The sequence below is a fragment of the Lichenostomus cassidix genome, chromosome 5 (assembly GCF_008360975.1).
Source record: "Lichenostomus cassidix isolate B80296 chromosome 5, HeHo_3.0, whole genome shotgun sequence".
NCBI classification, from domain to species: domain Eukaryota; kingdom Metazoa; phylum Chordata; class Aves; order Passeriformes; family Meliphagidae; genus Lichenostomus; species Lichenostomus cassidix.
In genome coordinates, this window is record NC_139486.1 from 17,021,483 (window position 1) to 17,033,858 (window position 12,376).

Sequence of the window (12,376 nt, forward strand, 5' to 3'; positions counted from 1 at the left end):
TGTCTTTCAGAGTAGGCAAGGAATTACCCCAGAAAGCTAGTGTCTCTTTCCCATTTATAGTGGTAGTATATTATGACTTCATATGAAAAAGAGGAGGGATATTTATGCAACTTATGGATTTATCCAGTAGATAAAATAATGTTGGGGTTTTTTCTTTTTAATTTTTGGAAGTGTAAACTGTTAGTTGAAATTTAAATCAGAACTGTTTTACGCATCATTTATTTGTAACCATCCCCTGCTTGTTCCTGCCTCTTGTGCTCTATTTTGCATCTTTTGGCTTGTTTTGTATGTCAAGTCCAATCCACGAGCAATTAGGCTTTGAAACCAGCTTGCATGGACATTACTTTGATAGTCATAGTTTCAGATTGTAATTTCAATTTATCTGTCAGCTGGCTTTATCATCTTTTGCTTTGAAGCAGGATCACATCTCTGTGGCTTTTAAGACTGCTTCAACTTGTTTTTACAGGAATGGAATAACAAACTGCCGAATGCGGACGGAAAGCGAACAGTCCTGCGGCTCTCCAGTTGTTAGCGGTGACCCGAAGGAGGATCACAACTACAGCAGTGCCAAATCTTCCAACCACAGGAGCACATCACCTGCTAGTGACTCCGTTTCCTCTTCCTCTGCTGACGACCAGTACGAATTTGCAACTAAAGGTAGCCAAGACAGCAGTGAAGGAAGTGAAGTCAGCTTCCAGAGCCACGAGAGCCATAGTGAAACAGAAGAGGAGGACAAAAAGCAAAGTCGGAAGGAGACCAAGGATTCTTTAGCTGACAGTGGATATGCATCCCAGCACAAGAAAAGGCAACATTTAATGAAGGCAAAAAAAGTACCAAGTGACACACTGCCTCTTAAAAAGAGACGTACAGAAAAGCCCCCTGAGAGTGACGATGAGGAGATGAAAGAAGCAGCAGGATCACTCCTGCATTTAGCAGGAATTCGATCCTGTTTGAACAACATCACCAATCGGACGGCAAAGGGGCAGAAAGAGCAAAAGGAAACCACAAAAAATTAGAACAAATCAATGATTTGTTTGAACTTACAAAGTTTTGTTTCAGCACGTCAGGTGAATTCTAATGATTTGTGGCAATATCAGCAATTTTTCCTTTTTTGTTTTTCTTCTATTTCTTTTTGGTTTGTTTCTTTGGGTTTTGTTTTTTTTTTTTTTTTGACCCTTGAGATTTTTATTTTTAAAGGAGATTGAAGCCATAGAACTCATACTGACACTCAGCTAATTTACAAAAGCTTTTCATTACCTGAAGACAAAAAGTTAACAAAAAAAAGAAAGCCAAAATCGCCATTGCTTTCTCCAGCTTGTCAAAAATGCATGGTTGAACACGCAGTGACATCAACATTATTGTGATGGGAGTAAAATTGGGCACTTGGAAATCCCTCTTAGAGTAGAAGAGCTGTGCATAATTTAGTATTCATTCAGGCCTGGCCCTTAAGAATTTTTTTAATGGCCTTACAATTGGGTTAGAAGTGAATGTGAAAAAAGAGATTTGTGGGAAAGAGGAGGCACGTTCTTCTCAACCAAGAACCATGTAGTGGCACTTGGATATGATGTGCCATACAAGTCTTTGGACAGCCACTGGTGGCAACTGTGCAAGCAGTAATGCACTTCTAGGATGTCACATATTCTAGACGTAGAGAATGTGGCTCATAATGTGAAGACTGATAACTCTAAGTTTGAAGAAATTCAAACTATGTATGCAATGGGTTTCAGTGAAATAATGAAATGGGAGGGGGGTCACTTTTGGTAGCATCATTAACCACTGAATTCTGTCTTCTATATTAAATTGAAAGATGTTCAAAAAGCCATAAGCCTGAAGATTGGCACTGCGTGCAAAAAATAATAGTAATAGGGAAAAACAAACTATGTCTTCTAAACTGCCTGAGTGAAAAGCAATCAAGTCTAAGAAATTACAGTAGATACAATGTACATCAGAATCTTTTTCTGTGGATCACATCCTTGATCTAACTGGGGAAACAAAGCTACAAAACCTGCCATTAGTAATATTCTGTATTTAAAAATAAAAGGAAAGCATATTGGTAAACAGTAAAATTCAGAAGTTCAACAAAAGAGCTCCTACACTGCCCTCAGAAATGAGTGTGCAGTGACCATCAGTCAGGATTCATCTGTGCAAAAATGACAACAAATTTCCAGATTCAACCAGCAGAAGAAATTTGATCCACATTGCATGGATTCTTTAGGGAGGGGGGGAAAACAAAAAGCAAACAATTTTTTTTATTCAAAGATGACAAAGTTCTTGTAAGGTAAATAATGTATTTAGCATGAAGCATGAATTATTTTCATATAAATATAGAAAATAGAGAAAAAGGCCATGCCTCTAATTTTTAAGCCCTTAGGCTTAGAGTTTGTTTTTTTGGGGGTTTATTTTTTTGTTTTGTTTTGTTTTATTTTGGTTTTGTTTCTGTTTTGGTTCTTTTTTGTTGTTGTTGGGGTTTTTTTGAAGCAGGTGTTTAAGGTTTAACCTTCTTCAGGGACAAACACTGACTGTTGGGGAACTTACTCTGCAATATTAAAAAATAAAATCTTCATGCTCTGGTAGGGCTTGGATGGTTGAATTATACTGCCTTGTCTGCACATTCAGCCCCCCTCTCCCTACTTCTGTTTAAAAAAAGAAAAAAAAAAGAAAAAAGTAAAAGTGTGTCCTTTCTTCGTCTGTACATGTGTAACATGACGCAATAATCTGAGGGCAAATTTAGTAGTGAGTGTGTATGACAGAATCAAGAGAATAATGGGAGGTTAATTGAGGAAAACTCTCTGATTTGATTCAGGAATAAGTAGACAAGAAAATAGCTTTGCTAATTTGCCATGAAAAAATGAAGTTAGTTAAGAGCCTTACGGAGGTGTCCGGAAAAAAAAACAGTGTTACAGAGAGTGTGATTCAGGTACAGTGCTACTCTCCTGGTAAGGATGACTATGAGACTGAAAATCACTGCAGCAGAGAGAAGCTGTGAAATAAATGAAACAGTCTCTCTCACCTGGATTTTTACATTTGGTGTGAAAAATTCTACACTTAGAATATCCTAGAGGCAAAAAGAAAATCCCAGGAACCAACCACTTAAGAGAACAAAATGGTCGGTTTCTTAAAGAGTAAAGGTTTAGATTTATCACTAACAGCTGTTTTCAGGCAGCAGTTTCACCAAGGTGGATCTAGTTTACGAAGAGTGAGTTAGAGAAGGGTTTGACTTCCTACTCAGTGCAGTGAGCTAAAAGTTGTATTTGGAGATGCTTGTGGTGTGTGTTCAGTTAGGAGGTGGAAGGACTGGAGGGCAGGCTGGTGTTGACCTGGTGCTGTGCTCTGCAAGCATTTTGTAAAGAACAGGGCAGCACAGCGAAAGAGTGCCTCTCCTCCCATCTCAGCCATCGTGTCCTGGGATCCAGGAGCTGCCTGACAGCTGCCAGAGCTCAACACAACTGCCAGCTTTGGAGATAAGGAAGGAGAGAGTCGCGGATAGTGCGAGAAACAGCCTAACTGTTCTCTCAGTTTGCAGGGGCCGACACATGCAGGGTTGATTGCCAGCATTAGTTAAGTCAGGAGTACATAAATACTAGCTTTTGTTGGCTGCTTGCAGCCCTTGAGTTGGAGAAAACAGGAAGGACCAGTCCCTTGGCCAGGTAGCACAGAGATGAATGAGCCATAACATTTCCCTTGTCTGATCAGACTGGGATAATCAGCTTCTTCCCAGATCCATATTCTCTACAGCCAAAGTCCACAGGCAGTGAACCACACAACCCTATAAAAGAGAACTTGGTCTTCATATTTTTCAGACTTTTGGAAGAGTAATTTGAAATAAAAAATACTACAGTGTAACTTTGCCACCACCTTTGCTCTTTAATGCATAGTTGTATCAGCTCAGGAGTGGCTTAATATTTATCAAAAAACAGCACTGAAAAATCTAGTGGCAGAAAACAACTCAAACCATGGCTCAGCCATCTCTGTCCTCCAGGGAAAGCAACGTGTTTGTGTGCCAGTGGCCAGATTCTGTCCACGACGCTAATTCCAGAGCAACTTCTCTGATTGCAGTGTGTCAGTGCAAATGAGATCAGTATCTGCTGAACAAGTACCATTCATTAATGTGGACTCTTGGTGGCTAAATATATAATTACCACTAGTATTACTCATCTTAGAAAACAGTCATTTTGCATAAATATCTAATTAGGCAAGTTATCTTTACACAGATATATATAGAGATATATATAGAGATATATAACTCCTATCTAAGACTTCAACAACTCCTCTATATACTTGATGGTAAATCTAAAATGTTGGCAAGCATCTATTTTCATGTAAAATTTGTTTCTCCTAGTCTGATCTGCTAGGGACGTATTCTTTGGTAGGATTTTACAAAGTTACGTTCAGGAACCAGCAGTTTGGGCTGCCATCAATGGATTATTTTTGGTGTTTGAAAACAACTTGTCCTTATTGGCACTTAACTCTGACTGTTGATGAGAAGTACACAATTTGGATTGTATAAAATATTTAGGAGTCACCTTTTAAACCATATTTGTGCCTGGCTGACAATGGCAACTTTGTCAGAACTGGTTCTACTCCATCAGAGAAGTTCTCTCTTTTTTTGTAAGAACTGAAATTGATTTGTTTTCCAAGAAATACGTCGGCTTTTAATCGAGTTGTCTTTACTTTCACTGAATTATGTCAAAACTGAGTGATAATTGCACTGTATTACAAACTCTCTCAACTTGCCAGATATGAGGTGGTGTGGTTTTGCTTGTTTGTGTTCCTTCTAAGCCATTTTGGGGTGAGAAGTTGTCAAATCTCTAACTTTCCATTCTTCTCACTCTATCAGTATTGCCAAATTAGCGTTTCTCCAAGACAGGTGGGGGCTAGGTCAGCAAGTATTCAGTGGCCAGTTTCACATAGGCATGAGTTGTAAGGGTTGCTGGACTTCATGGCGGGTTCCTTTGGAATATGCCTTTTGCAGCAAGAAGCTCTTGCAGGCCAGAGCTAATGCCATAAGCAGATTTCACCAGCGTCTCCAGGGAGGTGAAATCTGCTGATTGTGCTTGCATTCTGCAAGCAGTTGGATGTCCTATTGCATTTTGGTGCAGATTCTGCTTGCATTTAAAAATGCAAGCACAGGTCTTGAACAGCTTAAATGTATCACCCCATAGCTGTTTCTGAAAGCAGTCTGCTTCTGATCTTCTCCGGGCAAAACTGGCAGTAGTTCTACTGAGCTCACAGGGCTTTACAGCTGAAAAGCCGAATGTGAGGGCGAGGAGGTGTGCCCTGTAGGACTAGAGAACTGTCCTGAGACTCCTCTCCAGCAATTGAGTTGAGTTTCATACTCTGGTTCCTCTCATACCTTAACGGGAGAAGGGAATCCTAAAGGAGATGCATCAGCTCCCAGTGTTCAGCTGAATTACTGTCTACCTTTGGAAAAGACAGAATAAAGCTGGAGGCTGCATTCTTCACTGGAGTGAGGTAGAGATACATGGACCTACTTTAGCAGCGAATGAAATCCTAAATTGTACACCAAATGGCACCATGGATAAAATTACCAAAACACTTTGTCCTGGTTTCTTGGTAGTGGTAATTTATTTTCACCGAGGTTTTGGCTTCCATCCCAATCCATCTAAAGATGTAAATCATAGTAAACATTACTCTCCTGTGCTCCAGGATCAGAATAAAACTACTGAGAGAATGCATTTCTAGTGCAATTTACTTCACTTCATGGAGAATGCAAATCCAGCTCCTTTGGGCACATCACTACTGCCTGAATAGCTCATTGGCATATTTTATAGGAAATACTTTAAAACATTTTCTTGACTTTGCCACCTAAAGAGCATTTGAACCATACATCCTCCTGATTGTAACAGAGTATCAGTGTTGACCGTCTGACCAGTTAAGTTTTAGTAGTGTTCTTCACAGCCCTCCAGTAATATATCAAACACTGTTATGCACATAATGCAGCACTGTGATCTAATTTAAATAATACTTTTTTATTATTTATACTACTCTATGTAATATACATCAACACTTTGCTATATAACCTAAGTGATAACCCTCTTCTTAGTTACCTGCCAAACTCTGAATTTCTGTTTGGTTTATATTGAAATTAGCACAGTTACCAAGTTGTAATGATGTCTCTTTTCCTTTGAAATGGGATGTGTAAGTCAAACTATACATTTTGTGTGTTTCTGTTTTGAGATGAAGTTTATAAGGATTTACACACAACATTCGGTGTTCTGTATAAATCTGCATACATTTGTAAATTCATCTGTTATTCCCCTTTTATTTAGAAAGTATTAATTGATGGTGGTTTATTAAGGGGTTTTATTTTTGCATTTTTATTTTTAGTACTGGTTATTCTTGAATTAAGCAGAGACTTATCAGCTGGGTTGCTTTATCTTTGATCATGTACATGACCTTGTAATTCTTCCACAGTTCAGCAAACAAGTACTAGCTTCACTGACCAAAAAAAAAGTCTCAACCTAATGTGTCTATGGTGCTGTATTTTGCTGGTATACATTTAAAACCAGAAATAATTTAAAGGTCACTTTTGATTTGTTCTAATAAGTAGCCTTTCCTGGTTTGGGGAGTTTGGGTTTTGTTTTAGCATTGAAAACAATATATATTTATCTGAAGCTATGTAATGGTTTTTCTACTGTATCACATTTCCTTTTGCAAAGAGGGGAATATTGACCTGATGTAACATCCTTTCCCAGTCAGTGGAAGGGGGTTTTGTTTCACTTTTTTATTTTCAGTGGATTTCATTAGGCTTTGGATCAGGCCAGCAGTTACAGGAGCTCATCATCCAGGGGTTTAAGGGATAAATGACAACTTGTGCTGGCCTTTAGTGCTAGAAGGGATTGTACTGAATACTAAAACTACATGCTGGATTCTGGAATGGCTGACAATCTAGAAATGGGAATATTTTTCATTTGTTTACTCTGGCCTGAAATCCCAAGACCTTCTTTTTTTGTTTGGATGACATTGAACTTGAGTACATTTTTAAGTTACTAGAGCATTGTACATTTCCTGAGTATGTGTGTGGGACAGCAATTGAAAGTCATACCTGTATCTGATAACCAGTTCCATGCCTGTATCATTCACACTCACTACTTAAAACTGCCATGATGTAACATGTTGGGGGGAATGATTTGTGTGTGTATGAAAAGCATTATGAACTTGTACATTTTTTTATACTCTGATCTGTAATTTCTGAAATATTTTGTTTTACAGAAAAAGTGATAAAGCAATCAAAAGACCAAGAGATTTAGTATCAATGCTTAAGGGTCACAGGACCTTAACTGGCCAATAAGTTAATTTAGTACAGTGATAAGCCAATTTTTTTTTCCTGTACTTGGCGTCTGAAACTGCCAATTTCATCAATATTAAAATATGAACTGTGACGGGGAATGAACAGTGATGTTAAGTTGTATTTGTGTTTACCTAAATGAGCAGTCCGAAGGCAAGTGCAATCAGCTGATCTTTAGGAAATAAGAAATTGTTGATTTAGAGGCATACTTGCATTTTACATTTTCTTGATGTGTAATCATATTGCCAAAGACAAACTATTTCATCAATTATTATTGTAAATAACACTTTCCCAAAACCTACCATAAAGTTTCTGTGATGTATTGTCTTCCAGTTGCAATAAAAATTACTGAGTTGCATCAATTGAACAATAGTATTTGTGTGAATATTGCTTTCAGAATATGCCCACGTATTAAGAAGGAGCAGCAGCGGTTGTTTTGGTGGTTTTTTTTAAAAATTAAATCCTTCATTATTAAGTAGTTCTGGCCCTTGTGGGATGTTAGCTGTATCTTCACTGCTGTAGATATCAGCTCATATTAGTTTGCTGTCATGTGCAAATGGCTAGACATACTAAACTGATGTTAAGTTAGGGTCTGATCTTCCTTTCTCGTCAGTTTTTCCAGCCCAGAAACAAAGCTGATTTCATGGGGAATTGTATCTTTCTTTCTTTTTTTTTTTTTTAAATCATGCATCAATCCTCCCACCTAAGTCTAAAGTTGAAGAAAATGGTGCAAAAGGATTCTCTTCAGAGAATGAATAATAGGGGGTATAAAAAATTGTAATGGTCTCATAGCTTTCTCCAATTAAAATTAAACTGAATAGTAAAATCTTGTAAATCACATCATTCCTCAAACCCTGTGTTTTGAAAGTGTTAACAGGCCTAAATAACTATTGGTTAACTTTGAAAAGGACTGAGAAGAAAGCAAGCCCCGCAGTTCTTCGGCAAACTTTCTCCCAGCTGGTTTGAAATGCTGCTGAAACAGGAGTGTGGTTCCTCAGCCATGTAATGAAACTGTATAGCTGCTGAAGCTGGAACTCACCTGACCTCAGAGTCCCCCCTCTCTTGTCTCAATGCCATCCAGGGTGGGTGGTATGGAAGACTACTGCATTAGGCATCTGAGGCACAAGATTGATGTGAACAGGTCCCAGGAGAAAGTGGAGCAGAAGAAGCAAATGTCTGAGATACACACAAAAGAGCAAAAAAGTGCCCAGGCTTAATATCCAGGAAATTGCTACTTTCATGTGTTGCATGGAAAAGTTTGTTTGTAACCTACCTCAGTGCCTGCTGCTGCTGCAATTGAACAAGGATAGAAAAAACTTGGCCAAGGAGACGAGATGAGAGTAGACTGATGAGAAGGCAAAGCCACTTTATTGTGCTCTGAACCATCTTCCCCTAATGGATCCCCCTCCCACCTGCCGCCAGGTGGGCAAGGATCACGCAGCACGGTCAGTGGATGGATCCATAGGGATGTGCACAGAGGAGCAGGGAGACCTGCAGTCTCCACAGAACATGTTTTAGCCTTTGTACAAGCCAGCAAGCATGCCAAGGGGCTGGTTGTGGGCTTGTTTCAGCATAGGGCACTGCAGAAGGGGCTTAAGCCATTTATCTCAGGCATGCTGTCTGAGATACGCTGAATGCAAGCTGTGCTACTGACTTCTTGTGAAACTGCAATTTACCTGGTATGGGCAGAACGGTTTCAAGTGGTGAGTTTTACTTCATTGCTAATTAATACATAATTCTGATCATTTATTTAGGTATTTAGAAAGGTCATAAAAAATGAAACAGTATATAAACACCTGTCCTACCTCCTCTCCAAACTCAAAACCCTTATTTGCAACATGGGTTGTGCTCAACTTGTCAAAATGCCTCTGGCAAGCCCTTGGGCAGCATGGGCAGGCAAGGTGATTTATGTACCTGGTCTTCCTGCTGCTCTTCCTCAGGGGTGTCCCTGCTTCAGCATGTGCTGCCCTGCAGCCACTCCAGGAATTACTGCCCTGGTGTGGGTTACTCAGGGGCACACAGATCCTGTCTGACCTCAGGTGGGTCTCCAGCAGCCCTCCATGTGCCAGTTCCTTTCTAAAATACTAAATACTTTCTAAAAGCTCCTCTAAATCTGAGGAGCTCTCCCTGCCCCTCTGACTGCCTACAGCAGTGGCACCTGGTGCCTTGGTCCCTCAGTGGGCTGAAAGCGGCTGTGACCTGCTCCAGGCCAGCTGCACACGGGCGATGCTGCCACCCCTGTGAAAGCTCATCTCCCCTGCTCAGTGCAGCTCCTCAGCCTGGTGGTGTTCGGCCTGCCCCGGGCCTGCCCCAGCCCTGAGCAGCCCACAGGAGCAGATGCCATGGCTGCTCTCTGGGAGAGCCCTTGGGGCTGCACGGGCAGAGGAAGAGCACCAGCCCAGCTCCGTGGCCGAGGCACCCACCCTTGCTATGGGCACCCAGCTGCCCCTGTCCTCCCAGCCCCCACATACCTGCCCTTCTGTAATCCCTGGGCAGAGTGGGATGGCAGGGCTCCTGCCCCTCCTCACCACGGAGAAATAGAGGGGGCTGTGTAGGAGTGTAACATGGGCCATAACAGGCCTACGAGCTTTTTTTACACTGAATTTTGGCTACAGAACTCCAAACAGCACAGACAGACTGCTTTCCACTGAGGCTGTGGATCTGCTGCATGGCCCCATCCAGACATCCCTGTGTTCTCGCTGAAGTTCAGCGACTGCATGGCCAACAGTGTGAGCCCCAGAGACCCCAATAAACAAGGAACACTGAGCTCAGAGCACTCCAGGGAAAACACCAGGGAGGCCCCCAGGCTCACCTGCCTTGCTTGCAAGGGCAGATACTTAATGGGTGTCTTGCACAAAATGGTTACACACAAAATGCCCAAGTTCGTATGGCCTCCATGTTAAATTCCTGTCTTCACACAACAGTGTCTGGTCCTACAGACTCCCCTCTGAAGAGGTGGCATTAGACCCTTTTGTTGGCATAATGCATGCTGGCTGGGGACATTGCCTGGAAAAAAAGAAGAAAATATAAATAATGACAAAAGGCTTCTGTGTGCTCCAGATCCTGTGTTATGCCAGCAAATGAAGTAGCAATTGATTCTGTGATGTCTGCTTCTTAAAGAAATATTATAAAGGAATAAATCTTCAACTTTAGCACAGTGCAATGCTTTGAGTGGACACAGTCAATCCGTGTAAGATAATTAAAGGGTTTTTAAACTTCGTCATAAAATATAGATGATTAACAATGGTGAGAAACTTCATAGAAAACACTCTACAGCAAACATCTGTCAGACTTAATAACAAGCATACACTCTGCTTTTCATCTTATAGTGTTTGACATAATTTTTATTGGCTATAAATCTGCAGGGTTTGTTTATATTTCTATTTGCATTAGGATTGGTTGCCACTTTATATTTGATCAGCAGAGCTGCTATTCACTGTGGTGTAAGAAATCAAATAATGATTGTGTATATATAGCAATCTGAGCATTACAGTGCAGGAGACTGTAAACAAAATTTTAAAATCTCTGCTTATCATCACAAGCAATGTTCTCTCCGGGTCTTTAATGACAATCAATTTCTACAGGCTTTTTCCAAATAACTGTCATTGAAAACAACAGCATATCTGTTGGTAGCTTGGTCCTGAAATGCAGCATCTCCCTGCTGCTGAGATACAACTTCTCCTTATCTGTCTGTTTTCAATCCGTTTGACAATACATAAAGGTAGCGCCCACATTTTACTTTTCCTGCTTTTTTAAATGAGTGCTAGTACATAAAAAAATAGGAGGAAAACACTCCTGGTAGATGCACCATAGGAGACAAAAACTGCATTACGGACACCCTGTAACATGGCTACATATTGTGGGATGATGCAGCAGATCCCTCCTGAGCAGACATTTCCATATGTACAAACCCAGTCTTAAAAAATAAATTACTTATTTGCAAAATATGGTAGGAAAAAGTAGGATGAGTTAGAATGACAATGAAAAGGTTGATGACATAGCTCCTTTGCTCTTAATTAGGGCAGGCAGAGAACCTTTTAAAATAGTACAGACTCCTCTCTCATTCCTTTGCAGCTTTGTTTTTTCATCTCTAAAACACAGATCAGTCTGTGATGCAGGGACCTGGTTTTAATCATCGTCTTACATAATCTCTGCAATCATAGTAAAGAGCAGTGCTGTTCAGTGATTTTAAAAATAGCTTTATTCAGCTATCAGCATACTAATTAATACCCTTGCTTATTCCAACCTAGTTCATTCACCCTCTCAGTTACAGAAGCCACGCTACCTGGGGTGTAATCAAATACAACTGGCTTTGCCTATTACACTGCTGTAAGCAGCAGATCATCAATCAGGAGGAAAGCCACAACTCCTGCTCCTTGTGGCCAGTGCCGGCTCTCTGCTCCTGGCAGAGCAGGGAGGAGGAGCCACGCTGCAGTGAGTTCTAGTGGGTGATCCACCACGCCAAAACAAATGGATTTGAGGAATATTGCCTACAAGGCTGCAAACAGCATTCAGTCAGCCATTTTGGGCTTTGCAAGCAAGGTAGGGAGAAAGGGATAGAAGGGTAAAGGAGAGGAAAGCTCCTGCAAGGAAAGGAAAGCTCCTGCTGTCTGTTGAGAAGGAAGATATGACAGCATGGGAAGTTCCTGGTGCTACCTGAGGCATTAAGGAATTGTATGTAGGGAAAGGACTGGGGAGAATCCCTGTGAAAAGCAGCGCTCAGCATCTCATATAGGAAGTCAGTGTGGCTTTGTCTCTGTTAGCACTTTTTCCTTTACAAGGGACTTCTCCCTCAGCACCTTTTAAAGCGTTTTGCCCACTCCAGAGCATTGTGGCTGCCTGTTCCATGCCACAGCTCCCACTGTTCCAGTCCTGTGTCTGCTCCTCGCCATGTGCCCAGCTGCCCTGTGTGACTTCCACACCCAGAGGCCAAGCTTAAATGACACTAAAAAACTGCCTGGAGGGCTTTGCTGAACCTCATTCTAAAGGCCATTACCTCTGTGGGCTGGATGGAGGATTTGAGTGGCTTAGGAGAGAATTATCAACCAGTTCCCAGGTACCATATGA

The 12,376-nt window shown here is 41.0% G+C and overlaps 2 protein-coding genes across 10 annotated transcripts in view; one reads left to right on the top strand and one right to left on the bottom strand.

The window, feature by feature from the left end:
• Positions 1 to 7,679, top strand: part of FOXN3 (forkhead box N3) — a 209,453-nt gene extending 201,774 nt beyond the window's left edge. For all 9 annotated transcript variants that reach the window (XM_085061576.1, XM_085061575.1, XM_085061580.1 and 6 more), the window contains one exon: positions 467 to 7,679. In XM_085061576.1, the coding sequence (XP_084917702.1) occupies positions 467 to 1,016 (550 nt within the window). In that variant the 3' untranslated portion in view covers positions 1,017 to 7,679. The remainder of the gene's footprint in view (positions 1 to 466) is intronic.
• Positions 1 to 12,376, bottom strand: part of ZC3H14 (zinc finger CCCH-type containing 14) — a 503,257-nt gene that overhangs the window by 207,990 nt on the left and 282,891 nt on the right. The gene's annotated exons all lie outside the window — the stretch shown is intronic.